Genomic DNA, 16,838 nt, shown 5'->3' with positions numbered 1-16,838 from the left:
TGGGTGTCTCATCAGTGGGTTGATTTGTTGTCGTGGTCTGTTTTTAAAAGTTCTATACAAATAGTTATTGTTATTATTACTAATTTCATTCACTGATGGAAAACTCAGAAGATATAGATTTGAAAAAAATATATATTTATCTTACTTAAATTGTTATGTTGAAGTTAATTCTGAAAAAAAAAAACCCGGCAAAGTCAAGTAATTCCAGGTCTTGACATTAAAACATCAGCTCAATAAAGTTCTGACTTGACTGATGGCACATCTGGAGTTACATTGAGTATAGCTTGGGAAACCAACACTTTGTCTTAGAACAGATTTTTTTACATTTTCAAGTGGAGCTTTGTGCTAGCTGTTTCTTGTTTGCAGCCATATTCTTTTAATGAGGTCTTGATAGCATGCTGTTTTACCATCGTTGTATTTGTACGATGACCTTAAGTGTGTTCTTACAGTCACCCTTCAACAAGTGTATTATGTCTTTTTATCATTAATGCTAAGCTAGGCTAACCTCATCCTGTAGGCTGTAAACACTGACAGAAACCTTCCAACAATTGGTCATCATTGGGCTCTAAGAAGTATTACATGTGTATCAATGAGTTTATTGAACCTCATGACGTCCTGGTAACAGTTGATACATGCAAGCAATAACAAAAAAAACAAAGAATACTACATTTTTTTACAATATATTTTTTACAGTATGGACATAATGTTATAGCCTGATAAAAAGATTAGTGTTAAGATGTTTAAAATATGCCAAAACTAGCAAAAAATAGTACAATCCTTGATATATTACTTATTTAATTTTGTGAATATAGGTCGTTAACGACTGATTAGGATGATAATGTAGAATCAAAGTGCTGTAGGATGAAGTATACTATCCTGTGTCCCCTCAATCTGACACAATACATCGGCAGGTTTTGAACACAGGCCACATTAGTACCGTATTTCCAGTTAAGGCAGGTCATAATAATTCCCTGTGAGATTACACTTTATGAACAGAGCTACGTCTGAGTTGAAGCGAAGGAAAAAGGCATGAATCATTGTCCTGGATTCTTAAACCACCATCCCTCCCATTACAATCAAAGCTGCTGTAAACAACAGCAGATTAATGAGAGACTTCCTCTCTGTCGCTTCAGTGGTTATTCATCTTAATTGTGATACATTCCTCCTGGCTGCGTTCCCGGCCCGCCAGATGCTCGATGTCTGTTTGACAAATAAACCCCTTAAAATGTCTTCAAAGCTCCGAGTTCCAGGCTTTGGGATTTTGCAGCTTTAAAAAAAAAAAAAATCCAACATCTGTCCACAGCTGGTTCTCCAAATTAATCTAAAAAAAAATACAAAATCAGGCCTTTTTTTTTCCAAAACAGAAAACCTGCTGATGTGTTCAAGTTCAAGTTCAAGCGAAAATACTCCTGTGGTTTGCCACCAGAGCGGTTTGGCTCTCCCGTCGGCGCTCCTTCTTCCGCTCCATTCTGATCTTCCAGCAGACGACGCTGGAAGCCAGTAGCACCAGTCCGGCCGACAGGAGCACCAGCCCGAAGTAAGAGATGGTGGACCCGTGCGAGTTGAAGCTGTACGCCACGGCGGTGACCACGATGCCGGCGATGAGCACCACCACGCCGAATGGGACGGTGCAGCGATAGCAGGAAAGCTCCGCCCCGCCTGTGGCCGCGGTCAGCTCGACCTCATTGACCAGGGGGATGTTCACAATGGTCACGTTCCGGGGGGCTACGGGAGACTCGTTGTTGTTGGTCTTCTCTAGGGTCGCTGGCGTTCTCATGGCGTCCTTGTTAGCTTCTTCTGGCATCGCAGGGTTGAGAAGCCTTCTGTCGACCAACCGCAGACGGGTCCTCGTTTGTTGTTTTCACCTGTTCTCGCTAAGGTGTTCCTGTCTGCTGTGAAGACAGAAAAGCATTTATTGAAGGGACATTCTTACACTCTAGTCTAAAGCAGTTTTCATATATGCTCTCCTGAAAATGTTTAGAGACTTCCAAGAGGACTGTCCCTAAAATCCTCCTGATCTGGTTGTTCACACATGCACCTCACAGTTAGGGTTAGGGTGTGAAGAACAACTTGGAAAATTTCAGGGGCAGGCTGTCCCGGTCAGGAGACATATGAAAACAGCTTATAGGCTTTATATGTCATTTTTTTGATCCAGCAGATGTCGCCCTTGAGCACCAGCATGAAACCAAAACAACTTGCGCTGCATTGTTGTGTTAGCATGCTAATGCTAGCGATCTTTATTATGCTGGTATCTTCACACTGCATGTAAATTTACCTGAAATGAGCGTGATCTAGAAACACAGTTAAGCAGTGAGTACAGTATGTTATTCTTCTTTTCTCTAGTCCCTCAATTAAACAACTTTTATACGTGAGGGGAGGAGTCAGCCGGCCGTCCGGGCGATGTAAACAAAGTGAAGATAGGACTCTGAAAACATCACAGACAGTGGGACTCGGGTGTTACACCCATTGTAGACAGTCATGACTCAGAGTTATTTTCAGAGGATATACTTGATTTATATTATATTTAAGTGTGAAAAATCACATATAAAGCCTTTAAGAAAGTTCACTTATTGAAACAAAGGTAGACAAGCAACAACTTCTTTCAATGAGATGAAATTTCTGTTATTTTTCAATGGAGTCAGGTGGCTTTGAGGAAAGCGATGTTAACAGCTTACCCTCAAACAGTAATGTCTAATTTTGTAGCAGTCATGACTGTAATGTTGTCAGAAAGTTTCAATACCAACCTGAGCCTGTCAGTGGAATCAACAAGAACTTTCAGTGGACTCATTTGCCCAGAAAGATTGTGTTGCAGCCAGTGCAGCCTGTTGTGAACCGGCTGGAGCAACTCCAAGACATTTTGTACTGATTAGTCATTTACAGTAGGCTGAATAATCTTTACAAGTATAGTCAAGGTTTGGGGCGCTGGTGGCGCAGTGGTTAGAGTGTGCGCCCCGTGTATAGAGGCTGTAGTCCTCCAAGCGGGCAGCCCGGGGTTCAAATCCGACCTGTGGCTCCTTTCCCGCATGTCATTCCCTACTCTCTCTCTCCCTGATTTCCAACTCTATCCACTCTCCTATCTCTCATATAAAGGCACAAAATGCCCCCCAAAAATGTTGTATGGTCAAGGTTTGGTGCTCAGATGGCCTAGTGGTTAGGTCGTTTTTTCAGGGAGCTATAGTCCTCCAAGCAGGCCTCAGCTGGGACTTGAACTATGGCGGTTCAAGTCCCAGCTGTGGCTCCTTTCCCCGCATGTCAATCCCTCACTCTCTCCCATTTCCTTCTCTATCCACTGTCCTGTCAAATAAAGGCAAGAAGCCCAAAAAAACATCTTTGAAAAACAACTGCGGCCAAGGTTTAACAAAAAGAATTGAGGCAGTTGTGGGTTAAAGCTGCGGTCCGGAGCTTGACTCAGCGCTCCAGGAGAGAAAACGCCTGACTCTGCAGATGCTTTTTGTCAGAAATCAACACCACATTTCACAATTCCAACAACACTCTTGGAGCAACACACGCTGCTTTTGCTTTAAAGTAACCCCTGCTCGGCTCAACCCCAGCCGCCTCCTGACCCCATCGGAGGAGCCGTCTGAATGACGCAGGAGCGCCGGGCCCAGCACGAGCTGAGACATTCCCTGGAGAGCGCAGGATATGACATTACAAACTGCTCCGTGAAACGCGAGGAGCCTCAAAATCAACGGCAATTTCACAAGCACGCATTCTTCGCCCTCCGTCACGTCTGCTGCGGGGAAAGCTGGGATACGGAGTCTGAGGAGAAAAATAAACTACTTTCAATCACTGTCAGGGGTTTGAAAAACAGGAAAGTATTCACTTTTCCTCCCCCAGGACTTATGTTGTACTCGCTGCATATTGGGAAAGACTTCAGAGTGTAGATTCTCCCCCTTAAAAACTAACACATGATTGGTTGTTTAATCCGCTGATTCCAATCACAAAACATTCATCAGCCCCCTCCCAACTTTTATTTCTGCCCAACAATGAAGTTCACCAATTAACTGCAGGCTCAACAACTGTGAGAGTTTGATACTTTTTTTTTGTCATAAAGAACTGTAAATGTTTCCTCTTTAAGATTCAGATTGAATAAAATATGCATTTTAGGTCCAACTTTTTTGGTTAGTGAACAATTATACTTCCACTATTTTTGGAAAATGAATAACAAAGACCAAACATTGATTGTTAGTAGTCCACTCATTTAGACAGCAAGTGGCTGAAGAAGGGGAAACAAGGGAGACTTCCTTCAATCCAAACAGAGATTACGCTCTTTCTGTTTACTCTTTTCTTTTGCTTTTTAAGAATGTTAAAGTAAAAAATCAGAGGAGACTCCGCGTATCGTCTATGTTTACATTTTCAGTGATTCACAAATATTCTCAAAAACTTTCCAAAATCAATACACATTTATTTTTTATTTATTTGTTTTGCTTTTATTACAAAAGGGTGGGCTTATAAAACTATAAATGTTTTGGGTTAGTCTGTTTGAGTTGAATTATCATGAAAAACTACAGGGAACCCCCCTTGAAGACCCCCCGGAAAAAACTTTAACCCTAACCCTATCCACTTTGAGAACCAGTGTTTTCAGGGGACAGCTTTAGATTTGGAAGATGCTTGTTGTTACTATGGTAACCTCAGTTTTACATTCGGAAAAGATGCTTGTTGTTGCTATGGTAACCTCAGCTTTACATCTGGAAGATACCTGTGGTTACTATGGTAACCTTTGCATATGAAAATTGTTTTCTGTTTGTGAGTAAAAGAAAAGGACGTTAAGTCAAAGCAGAGAGAGTGAGAACTTCATGGTTGTAAACAGTTTTCAATATACTTTGATATTTTTTAGAAACCACATCTTTTAAAAGGATTAAATGATATCGGCCGATTGTTTTAATGATAAAAACGTGCCAACGACTCTTCAGTCATATTTTTGCCACAAGCAAAAAAGAGGGCACCACCTAACTTCTCAAATAATTTGACAACTAGGCTACTAATGAAAGAGTTTGCTTGCAATTTTTAGCAATCAAGTAATTAAAAAACATGTTTGCTGGTGCCCAATATCAGGTGCTGCAGATGTTTGCTGGTGTCATATCGAAACAGGTAACCTATCTGCCTTTTTTAGTTATATGGTTCGATTTGAACTGGCACCATATCAAAGTTTAAAATGATGGTATTCAGCCTCTATTGGTTATTTTTGACAAGCTATTAATTAAAAAATAACTGAAGAAATAAGTGGAATTTTTGTCTTGAAAGAGAGGCATCTGGGTTTTAAAAAAGTAAAACAGCAAAATAAAAAGATAGTTGAAGTATTTGAAAGTGTAATCTAAGACCACTTATTAAGGGTTTTACTGTTTGGACAGGTGTGTAGAGAACATTTTGGGTTGTAGCTTAATTATGGTTGCTGTTACTGTAAAATTAGTTTTTATTTGTAAACACACTCCTCCATGTAAACTGAATTTAAAAAAGCAGGACAAAGTGATGAGTCCCTTTAATACCGAGCCTCTTATTTGTTCATGCTCGACTGAAGCTCCACACAGAAGAAAGCAGAAGAAGTTCTTTACCTCACAGCTGAAGGTCTCCATGTCGCTCCTCTGCTGCAGGGAAACTTTGTCTCAGTCAGAGTAAAAAACATTCAAAACATTCATTTGATGAGAAGTGAAAGTTGTTTTCTTCTCCTGAGTTCAGCTCGACCGAACAAACTGCGTCTCTGTGCCGGACTGGAACCTGACTCCCATCCGTCCCCCTGTTCAGTGCTCAGGTTCAGGACTGCGGGTCGGACTGCCATCCCCATTGAGAACAACTATTTCAAGTATCGATGACTGCAAGGTGAAGCCAGAAACAACAAGACAAAATACCTTTTCCGGAAGCACATTTCAAAATAAAGCTAGTTTTGCTGCAATAAGGCTATTTTGATTTCAATATATATATTTTTTTTAACGACTGGTGGTAAATTATTTGCATAACTTAGAAATAAGTTGAATAATCTATTGTATTATATCATACCATATTTTACTATATAGTATGCCTTCTATGTTATTGTATAGTTATAGCCTAAAAATATTTGGTAGGCTATATTATATATATCAGGTTATATAAAATTATAAAAAGGTATAAGCTATTTATTTATGTATTACATTATTTCAAATGGCACTTCAGTTTGCTACTCTGAATTGCCTTTAATTTGTAGAAAATGTAATTTAATATACATTATTACACTTTTTTATAAGCATATTATATTTTATTATTTTACATTTTCTTCTTATTGTTTCTAATTGTTTATATTTCCCAGTTGTGCTCAAAAAATTGCACTTAAGAAGGCCTCATCAACTTTAAAAAAACAAAACAAATTTAAGACACAATTAAGATAAAAAAAATGTATATATGTAAACATGCTTTATTTATTTGTTGTCCTCTTAACCCTCTTAAGTTTATTTTCTGTCTTAATCCTCAAGCTAATACTAAAATAATAATTACATTTCCTCTATTGTCCAATCTTTTATGCTGAAGGTTACGACCGGAAACCCTGAGTGTTGTGTGTGTGTGTGTGTGTGTGTGTGTGTGTGTGTGTGTGTGTGTGTGTGTGTGTGTGTGTGTGTGTGTGTGTGTGTGTGTGTGTGGTTGGTGCGGCAGAGCTGTCATGTCGCTGCAGTTTACAGATGTGGAGTTTCAGAGCGCGTGGAGGGAGCTGGATGAGCCGCAGCTGGAGGGAGGATGGGAGCTTTTCACGGAGACCATGGGAGTGAAAATCTACCGGCTTTATGACAAGGTAGCGAAATACAACAAAAGTGCTGATTTGACAAACGGAATACGGCTGCTGCTGAATGAATGCGTCTGTGGCGTCAGGGGGGGTCCCGTGCGGAACCTGTTCATCAGCTGTTTACAATAATAATCTAATAATCTTTGTTGTGATTCACTGATTTGCATAGTAAGCAAAAACATTAGCAGTTATGTCCTAGGGGCCAACATGAGAAATACCCGGAAATTGAGGGAGAGTTGTTGCACTCGGAAAACTGACTGAAGCGTCCAACCAAACTCCTTTTAAAAATGTGTTATTTTAACTTTGCCACATATTTTGACACTTTTTAATCACTTGTAAAAACCGATATAACACATTTTTAAAATCAGACAGAGCCAGTCTTCAACTCGGCATAACCCTGACATATCAGGATAACAGATATTAATTCATTTTTACACAGAAAGTGTAAGGTTTCATGCTTCATACTTTTGCCTGTTATTGAACAAGTAGTCATTGAAATATAAAACGATTTTTTTATGATAGAAGATATTTTTGGGGAATTAAGTCAGAGACATATCTGGATTCTTAACAACAACTCAGTGTCTTCTTTATTAAATAAGGTTTTTAATTTGATGAATCTACAAACATTAAATTACTTTAGGAAAGTCGTTTAAGAAACCTTTGTCATGTCATGAAGTATTGTGATTGGACACATTAAGTCTTTATGCACATGTGCAAATTTCCCAACAAAACCTGCGAGTAGGTGTTCACTTTGTCAGGTTTTATGGCATTCCAGTGTGAGGAAATAGTCCTCAGACCTGTTTTTCTTCATTTGATTTAAATCCAACACTCTTCCTTGGTCGTCAGCGGGAGAAAGAATGAACCACAGGCCGCTTCTAATCAGAGTTGTGTGGTTTGGGATTAGTCACATACTGTGGGTGCGGTATGTTGTTGGCCTGCATTTTCAATGGGGAAACTTTCATGTGCTGTGTTTCAGGAAACTGGACTTTATGAGTACAAAGTCTTTGGTGTGCTTAACACCTGCTCCCCAGAGCTGTGCGCAGATGTCTACATGGACCTGATGTATCGGAAGAAATGGGATGGATATGTGAAAGGTAAGAAAATGAAGGTTCACGTTATAATTACCACTTTCATCCAACTCTCCTTCATCTTTCCTGCTCCATTATTTGAATTCACCCTGAATAAATGTTCATTTTACTTTGGCTGGAGCTTGTGTTGTAGTCAAGACCACACTAACCGAGACCAGAGTGCTTAAAGACCGAGACAAGACCAAGACATTTAGGGATCGAGACCGCGACAAGACCAAGACCGAGACCGAGACCGAGACCGAGACCGAGACCAAGGATGAGACCAAGACCAAGGACGAGACCGAGACAAGACCAAGACATTTAGGGATCGAGAAAGAGTCAAGACCAAGACATACTCCAGACCAGAGTGTTTAGAGATCGAGACCAGACTAAGGCTAGAGGTGGGCGATATGGGAAAAATATCATATCTCAACTTTTTTTTGGCAAAATCACAATCACGCTTTTATCACGATTTTTTTCATACTGTTCTTCAGACAAATTTGTAAGTTACTGACCAGTTCAACCAAACTTATTTCCCTGTATAATGTTTTTAAATGCACAAAAACTGCGCTGACAAGTTTAATCTATTTTAAAAACATCTTTGTAGGAGGTCTGGAGGTCTCTCACCCAGAACATCTTTAGCATCAGAAATGTCGTTCCCTCAATTTGATCAATATTTATGAACAATTTGAAGGTTTTCCTCACCACTTCGAAATTATAATTTAGTTATGTGTCCTCTTTTTGTTCATCAGGAACATTTTCACGCAGTGATGCATTCATTTAAAAACATGTAGACTTTGAGTTCTTGTGTTTCTGTTCTATTTTAGCCCTGCAGAGTTCCTCCAGCTGGAGCTTCATACAGGCTCTGCAGCATTTGTTTTTGTTTTTTATGACATCATTGGACTAACTTTAGTTTAGTTTATATATAATCAAATATAATACAGAATGTGTTCATTCTGTGACACATGATCAAAGTAAGTTTTACTGACAGAAGAGTTTAATTCATAGAGGGGGCGGGACATTGTTGATTGACAGACAGACAGTCACCATGGTTACTCACTCTCACCTGCCTGCTGCTTTGTAACGTCGTTTAGTGTAATCCCTATAGGTTCAGTTATCACAACAGGTGAGCTTCGGGTGGAGAAGCTTGATAATAACTTTTAAAAACTGAGAGAGAGCAGAAAACACCGACAGCTACATTTTAAACACCGGGGTTATATCTCCCCTGACTGTCTGAGCTCTGCTCTGTCTGTCTGACTGTTAACGTCTCTCTGTGTCGCTATCTGAGATGTAGGCTAATCTTAACTGTGCACACTATGCAGACAAGTTAACTGTTGCTCATGCCGTGTCGGTTTGGAAAAATATCAGAACAGTTGCATATAACCGAGAGGGAGTTGTTTTTGCGGACTTTACTTTTAAGGTTCGTTTTTCACCACTGCGGAGCAGAAGGGGAGGGGGTGAGACGCGTCTGTGTCGGAGCATAAACTGCAGCATGATAGAATAAACACATAAGCCCGGTTCTATGATCTCTCTGCTTTGGCAGATCGTCAGCAAGTTAAAATCCTTCACGATCTAAGATCGTTATATCGCCCACCACTAACCAAGGCCAAGGCAGTTTGAGACCAAGACAAGACATTTAGGGATTGAGACAGAGTCAAGACCAAGGCCAAGGCAGGGGGAGACCGAGACAAGACCATGACCATAAATGTCACTGAAAATCACCATCTTGTGTGCATGGGGCTTATCACTCATTTAGACTGTATCACCAGGAAGGTTGCGGCCGTAACCGTGGGATAAAAGTGCTGGTCTTGACCGGTCTTGATTTAAAATCCGGAGTCTACCCAGTTTGAGACCAAGACAGGACCAAGTCAAAATGCTTTCGATTCCGAGACGAGACAGAGACCTTCAAAAAGTGGTTTCAAGATCGGGTTTCGAAACCAAGACTGACCTGGAGTACTACAACACTAGCTGTGGCGCACTGTTTACATTTGCTTCCCTCTACACCCTCTCGTCCCGTTAGAGTGCTCTTTATTTAAGTATGCTCTGAAGTAACCTTTTCCTTTTCCATTCTTGTCTTGATGCACCTCTACAGTAGCCTAAAGGTAACATGTTGTAGCTGTAGTCATCAGTCTCACTGTATTGTAGCGCCCTGGTCCATTGGAAACAAAACCTCAGCTTGAATCACAAATAGTAGGTATAATTTTAGATGTTACACCTGATTTTTGTAGTAGTGAAAGTAGTTTTCCCAGACTTTCATAGGGTGTTGTTTCAGTAAGTGTTGTTGCCTTTGGTGGTAGCAGTGTCTGTGTTTTTGTAGTGGTTTCTGATTGAGAATGTGTGTAGAGCTGTTGCAGAGGGGCGGTTATACACACATGTAGGTGCAGCAGCGAGAAAAAGAAGGCAAGTCCACTCACTCAGTGCCACAGAAGAGCTTATGAAATCACAACGTTTCAACCCAGATGGTGGTCACACAAATATGACCACCAATATACATAATAAATAGAACTACAGGTGTTTGCAGTCCACATTTGACAGAATATCATAAATGATTACAAAATCACTGAATAGTCCATCATTTCTGAAAGTATTATACATTCAGTAACCTCCATTGTATTTGTTTTTATTAATGTATATCTTATTTTTTTTCTACTCAGAGCTCTATGAGAAAGACTTCAGTGGACAGAATGCGATCTACTGGGAAGTGATTTACCCATTCCCTCTGTCAAACAGAGATGTATCCTTTATTTCCATTTCCCAATTTGCATTATGCATGGTTCTTGGAGGTGGGTGGGTGGCTGGGGGGGACTTTCACAGAGTGTCTTCCCTGACTGCCCAAACCTCAGTATGTGTACATCAGGGAGCGCAGAGATCTGGAGGTGGACAGCAGGAAGATCTCGGTGATCCTGGCCAGAAGTTCTCCAGAGACAGCGTGCGAAGAGAAGAGAGGAGTCCTGCGAGTCAAAGACTACAAGCAGAGCGTCGCCATGGAGAGCGATGGAGCCGGTGGAACTAAAGGTAACACCTGAAGAATCAAACGATAGTAATGCTGATTTTTTTAAATGTATATAAATCATCCTCATGTATTTTATTATTCAAGTCCTTGGAGACACATTTAGAGAGACCCTAACTCACTATGTTGTGGAGGTACAGAAAACAATAAGTAATAAACTAATCAGAGGAGACAGCAAGAAAGACAAAGTTATCATGAACAAAACAAGAAAAATCCCAATATTTAAAGTCAAAAGTGCAAGAATTCACAAAATAACATGAAATATCTTTCCATGTAGCCTTAATATCAGTAATGAACGTTTGCTTTGTTTCAGTTTTCCTAAACTACTTCGACAACCCCGGGGGCATGATCCCTACCTGGCTGGTGAACTGGGCAGCTAAGGTGAGTCTATGCATTGTTTGCCAAAATAAAACATCAATACCATAACTTGAAAGTCAAAATTAAGAAAAAGACAAACAAAAATGAACAAACAAACAAAAATTCAGTGGTTCTAATACTCTTCCTTGCAGTCCTAATAATATAAAAGGTCGAGAGCAACCTCATGTTTTCAGACTTGTTTTATTAGAGGGAACATTTAATCTATTATTGACATGTGGAAGTCTCTGAGAAACCATTTTCCCACGAACACATCAAATGATTTAAATTGCATGCATGTTTCTGTAGACCTACTCAAACAGATCTTTGATGAGGGCGTTAAAAATCGTGTTAAAGGGTTCACTCTCAGGCCTCAGAGAGAGCTCCATCTCTCTGCCGGCTTTATGGTTTTTCCATCGTTATTGTTTGCAGATGTGTTGCAGGGTGATGTAAACATCTCTTCTCCTTGCTGCCTCACCTGGGTGGGTCCATGTCGCTCACTGATAGACAATCTTTTGTGTGTGTGTGTCTGTGTTTTTTTTTTGTAACAGACTGGAGTTCCAGGTTTCTTAACAAACATGCAAAAGGCCTGCAGCAACTACAGCCAGTACTGCCAGGGGAAATGAGCAGAGCTAACAGGACGCTGGAACATGCACAAGGGCTTGATTTAGTTTTCCTTGTCTTACGTTTGGCAGGTATTTTAATGTTGAATGATTAAATGTGACCTTTCTTTATGGGGTAAATGTGACACTGTGTGGGCTGCGACTCGTCCTTGTAGCATGCTGTGGCCTCTTGACTCAGGCATGATTTGCATGACCGGCCACCCTCACTAACAGGCTGGAGGGAAGAAATCAATTGTGTGTATTGTCTTTTATGTGCAATCACTAGAATCTCAATAATGAGCTTTTCTTAAAAAAAACTATGCAAGCCCTGAAGGGCAAGTGAGAAAATTTAAAACACAAGCCTATTCAGGCTTCCGTTTCAAGGCATAATATTTAGGTCCCTGTGATGTTTTGCCTACAATCTGAATGTTGCAAAGGCATAACAGTGGGGGGACCAAGTGACCTCACTCTGTACTGTCTTCAGAGGTAGTAACACAGGCACGACAGAGGTAAGATGGAATCAGCTTAGCCAGCGAGGGAGCGCAGAGTAGTGCCATCGTGGAATCAATTTGTAACTACAAAGATGTAATGACTGCGGAGCTTAGTTACAATGATTTAATTCCTCTGTTTGTGACTTAAGAAAAGGTAAAAAGAAATGCATTGCAAGCTTTATTATTCTAAGATTCCAGTTTAGACAATTTGTTTAAATTACTTTTTTCCTCTTTTTAACTGGGAAAATGTGTCAGCATGCCACAATCTTCTTTTTATGTCAGAGAAAACAGTCTTTTTTAGGCAGGTTAAAAAGTTTAAGAGGCTTGTAATTTTGTTTTTAAGGCTCAAAAAGTTAACACAAACCACTAACCTCCTACAATAATTTGTTAAACAAAATGTTTCAAGAACATTTTTTCACTTTTGATGACATCCAAAACAATGAAAAGAAAAAAATAGATTAGCAGACTTTTTTTTAACCATTTACCCCTCAGGGCTTCCGTAGTTGGGTTTTTTTGTGTGCATAGGATTCAATTGTTTTACCTTGTTTGTAATCTGTCTGCTGTACATGTTAAATGTTATGGATGCAATATAACTTGATTTATGTCTTTAACTTCACACTGGGATTGTACCTTTTGTCCTCTTCAATTCACTCGAGCCACTCCTTTATTACGAGGAAGTGAACATGACGAATCTCTACTTTTAAAGGAGTGTTGCCTGTGAAGATTGTTGGGTGTTTTTTTTGTATGCAGAGGATGTGTTATTATCCACTACGCTGGTTTATTGTGTGTACATGAAAGATACAATATGTGAGAAAATACTTTAGTGATTTAGACTTTACTTCAATACCTCTGTATTTCAGGTGGATACAATTTGAACTTTTAATGAGCTCTATTACTGTGTAATACTGCTGAAATGAATAAAACTTTACTTTGAAAGTTCTTCCTGCACATGAATTATTCCATTGTCCCCTCATATACAATGATGCTTTTTTGACAAAGTGAACATTGTTTTTCTAGCTAAAGACAAAACAGTCCATTATTAAATCCTGCCTTCATGAAGGTCATGATGTTCAAATTTAGTTTTTAAGATATTGATTTAATTTGAAAGATGTATTGTGGTATAGTTTGAGCTGTTTTTAATTATTTAGTGAAGTATTACAGGGAATACTGTAATTTAACCTTCTCACATTGGAAAGAGTCAACTTTGAGCATCGGTCAGAAAATTGTTGTTTTTTATTGATTCGATATATTAGCATTTTAAATGACAGATATTTAAATTGAATTAGCAACACCAAAAATAATACCAAATGTTCCTGTTTATCTTCATATACCTACCTGAATTATAAATGCTGCAGCTCATGTACATTAAACCTTTCATTAAGCACATTTCATTGTAAATAATAATAATAAAACCGGCTGAATTAGGCCTGTTATTAGCAGGTAGGCCGACTGCTTCATTCGCGCACAGGCACCTTTAAAGACAGCCTTTTTTTGGGGGGCCTGACAGCTAAAGATATGCCAACCAGGAGGAGGTGCTGCTGCAGGTGAGGACACAATGTAGGCTGAAGCAACATTTATATATGTTTTATACATATATTTATATATCTTACGTCCTTTTTTGTCCTGTATTTGGCCAAAGTTTTTCGTTGGGAGAGAGATATTTAACTGTAAGAGAGTATAACACTGTTAGTTTTAGGTTACTGGGGCAAAGCTAGTTTTAAAGGCTCCCCAAAGGAACTTTAGGGAGGCTAACTCCAGCTAGCAAACAGGTGTGCAGCTGTAGCATGCTAATGTTAGCCAGACTTAGCTTAATGTGGCTGCCTGGATAATAAAACAGTCATTTTCTTGCTTCGTTTTGTCTAGCTAATAACTTTTCTTATTAACGGTTAAACTTTTTTGTAAAGATTTAACAAAAGCTACACTGAACATGATGTTCTGTGGTGGAAGGCGAGCTGTCGGTTCATGGATTGGCAACATTATGCGGGAACGGAACCACAGGTTGGACTCGAACCCGGGCCACCCGCTTGGAGGACTGCAGCTTCTGTGCATGTGGCACACTTACAGCTAGATACTAACACCCCAAGATGAATTATTCTTTATTTAGGTAATGATTTGACTGAGCATCTTTCACTATTTGACCAGCAGTATCTATACTTAGACTCAAGTTATGAAGTTGTACTGTGTCCACCACTGGTATTTATTCATACTTTAAAATGCACTTTTACCAACATTTATCATTTTTTGTATGTATCTTAAGACGTTGAACATTACAGAGTTACAGTTGGACCCAAACCAAAGGCAGCTGCAGATGAATTTGTTCATCATGAGCTCTGATAGTTCAGTATGAAAGATGAGCTCTATAATAGAATAAAGAAGCTGAGTAGTTAAATCAGCACAGATGTGACCACCGTGATGACGGTTTTCTGTCCGCAGATGAGAAACATGGAAGCAGACAGAAGCTGGATCCTGCGAAGGTTGGAGTCGAGCGTTGCTTGGCGTGACTGCTGCAGCTGTTTGATGAGCCAGAAGTGAACTGATGACATATTCGAAAGGTTTGTACAACTTTTTGTAATACATGCAGGAAGATGAACAGAAAAGTCCCAGTCTTTAGACAAATGTCTCGTTTAAAAGACTTTGAGCTTTTAACCTGCTTTCTGGTGAGAAGGCAGACTCAGAGGGCAGAACAAACACCTAGCTGTGGGAGTGTCACCCACCTGGGGGAGGGGCTACTGCCCTTTGTGATGTCATGAAGGGAACATCTCCAAACGGTCTGTTCGAGCACACATTTTCTGAAAAGTGGAGCAGGCTAAAGACGGAGTGGTTGGACTTTTACTCATAATTGGGGGGTTTGTAGACGGACTAGGGACACATACTAGTGTCAGAAAAACATGGTGAAGTGTATTATGCATAATATGTGACCTTTAACTTGATCGGGTATCGTTAACATGATCTTTTCTGCTCTAGGATGGGAATAATTCATCAAGCTATCTATTTCAGTTGTAGTAGCAAGGATGACTCTGTCTTCTTTATCACTGATCAGTCTTAAATCTCTCAGCTTGGCTCTCCATTCAACTTTTTTTAGAGCTTCAATATTTCAGTATTTGATCTGCACAACATCAGAAATGTCACTTCCCCCTGGCTTTTTCTTTACCTACTTGTGTTTATTGGATCGAGCATCCGCTGAGGGATGTGCGTGTCTTTTTTGATTTTTCACCTTCCCCGGCTTAACTTGATATTTCAAACTGGATGTTGGCGTATTGGTCCAACCCAAAAAGCAAATCATTTCAGTTCTATGCACTTCAGTTATAAAGTGACAAACCCGAACGTTTGAGCAGATATTGTTCAGTGTTTTAACTTTATGTAGCACTTCTGTTAATAACTGTTGATTGGTTAAAAACGTCCAGGTAACATCACTTTGTGTAAAGCTTTTATTCATTATCGATCATAATCTGTAATCAATGCATTGTATTCATTTTCATCCGCTCAGTTGAAGCCCACTAGTTGCCGCCTCAGAGGGGCTTCTCAGTGGAAACAATGAATTGTGGGGTCATTTCCACGTCGCCCTTATAATCCTCCTGATTACTCTCCTGCCACACTGATAAAAGAGAAAGCAGTGCGACACACCCACGCACGCCTGTCCGTTTTTTTTCTTCTCCCTCTGCTGATCGGTTGTTAAAGTTGTGAAGTGTCGGCGCAGATGTTTCCTGAGGGAAGAAGCTGGTCCCCGTTTTCCTGTGATGTCACGTTTCTGCTGGTGGTGTAGTGATGCTTTTGGAGACTGTTATCCTTTATTGCCCCACTTTACCATCTGTCCGCCATTATGCACCGACAAGATCTTCCCCATAGCTACATTTACAAGCAGTCTGTTATAATATAATCACTGCAAAGAGGTGGTTTTAATCCACAGAGAACCATTTTAACCTGATTGCTCTCCGGCTGCTTACCTTCTATAAATGCCCTCCATGTTTATACCAATAACTGGAGCCCTTATTTTCTCTTTTACAAAAAAATGGTGTGTTACAGTCTGGGTAAGGAGATTTTTTTTGACTCTTGAAGACACCAAGACAGAAATATCAGATCCCAAAATGGTAACAACACTGAGATAAATCCCTTTTGCAGATATTGTAAGGTGTATTGTATGGATCACAACACTAGACAGTTTTAAGATCATTGAATGCGAGCAAACAGTTAAATATCTGTATATATACCACCATGGCTGCACACTGTAGTTCAGTGTTTGGATCAGGATTCATGTAGATCAAAAGATGAATGTTGGCAAACACTTTTTTGAAACATATTAAAAGCTGTGGGTCAAAATGCACAAATTTCATACTTAAATTTGAATGAGATTCTATGTAGGTTAGAAGAAATGCATTTTTTAGAAGTCCAGTATCTACAACTGTTTTTTGGAAAGATAATCTCTTTTGTTTGGGGGTTTAAATATCAGAGAAAAAACACAAAAATGGAAAGTGGAGAACTATGTAAATGGCAATATTGATAGAATAGAGCAAGTTGGGGCGCCGGTGGTGTAGTGGTTTGTGTGGGCGCCCAATGTGTGAAGGCTAT

At 39.7% G+C, this 16,838-nt stretch overlaps 2 protein-coding genes across 3 annotated transcripts; one reads left to right on the top strand and one right to left on the bottom strand.

The window, feature by feature from the left end:
- Positions 1 to 575: 575 nt before the first annotated feature.
- Positions 576 to 5,793, bottom strand: tmem100a (transmembrane protein 100a). 2 transcript variants are annotated; one of them, XM_020641025.3, is made up of 2 exons: positions 5,553 to 5,793; positions 576 to 1,889 (listed from the first exon to the last, which is right to left on the bottom strand). In XM_020641025.3, exon 2 carries the CDS (start codon positions 1,802 to 1,804, stop codon positions 1,394 to 1,396), a length of 411 nt encoding a protein of 136 aa, XP_020496681.1. In that variant the 5' UTR covers positions 1,805 to 1,889; positions 5,553 to 5,793; the 3' UTR covers positions 576 to 1,393. The 2 variants fall into 2 exon arrangements, with proteins under 2 accessions (XP_020496681.1, XP_020496680.1); XM_020641024.3 differs by having other exon boundaries at positions 576 to 1,892; positions 5,553 to 5,792.
- A 789-nt stretch (positions 5,794 to 6,582) lies between these two features.
- Positions 6,583 to 13,211, top strand: pctp (phosphatidylcholine transfer protein). Its single transcript, XM_020641003.3, has 6 exons — positions 6,583 to 6,757; positions 7,725 to 7,842; positions 10,470 to 10,549; positions 10,659 to 10,830; positions 11,139 to 11,206; positions 11,731 to 13,211. Exons 1-6 carry the CDS (start codon positions 6,629 to 6,631, stop codon positions 11,803 to 11,805), a joined length of 642 nt encoding a protein of 213 aa, XP_020496659.2. The 5' UTR covers positions 6,583 to 6,628; the 3' UTR covers positions 11,806 to 13,211.
- The last annotated feature ends 3,627 nt before the right edge of the window (positions 13,212 to 16,838 follow it).

Source organism: Labrus bergylta, chromosome 16, assembly GCF_963930695.1.
Source record: "Labrus bergylta chromosome 16, fLabBer1.1, whole genome shotgun sequence".
NCBI classification, from domain to species: domain Eukaryota; kingdom Metazoa; phylum Chordata; class Actinopteri; order Labriformes; family Labridae; genus Labrus; species Labrus bergylta.
Note: the sequence above shows the minus strand (reverse complement) of the source record. Positions and strands in the feature narration are given on the sequence as shown.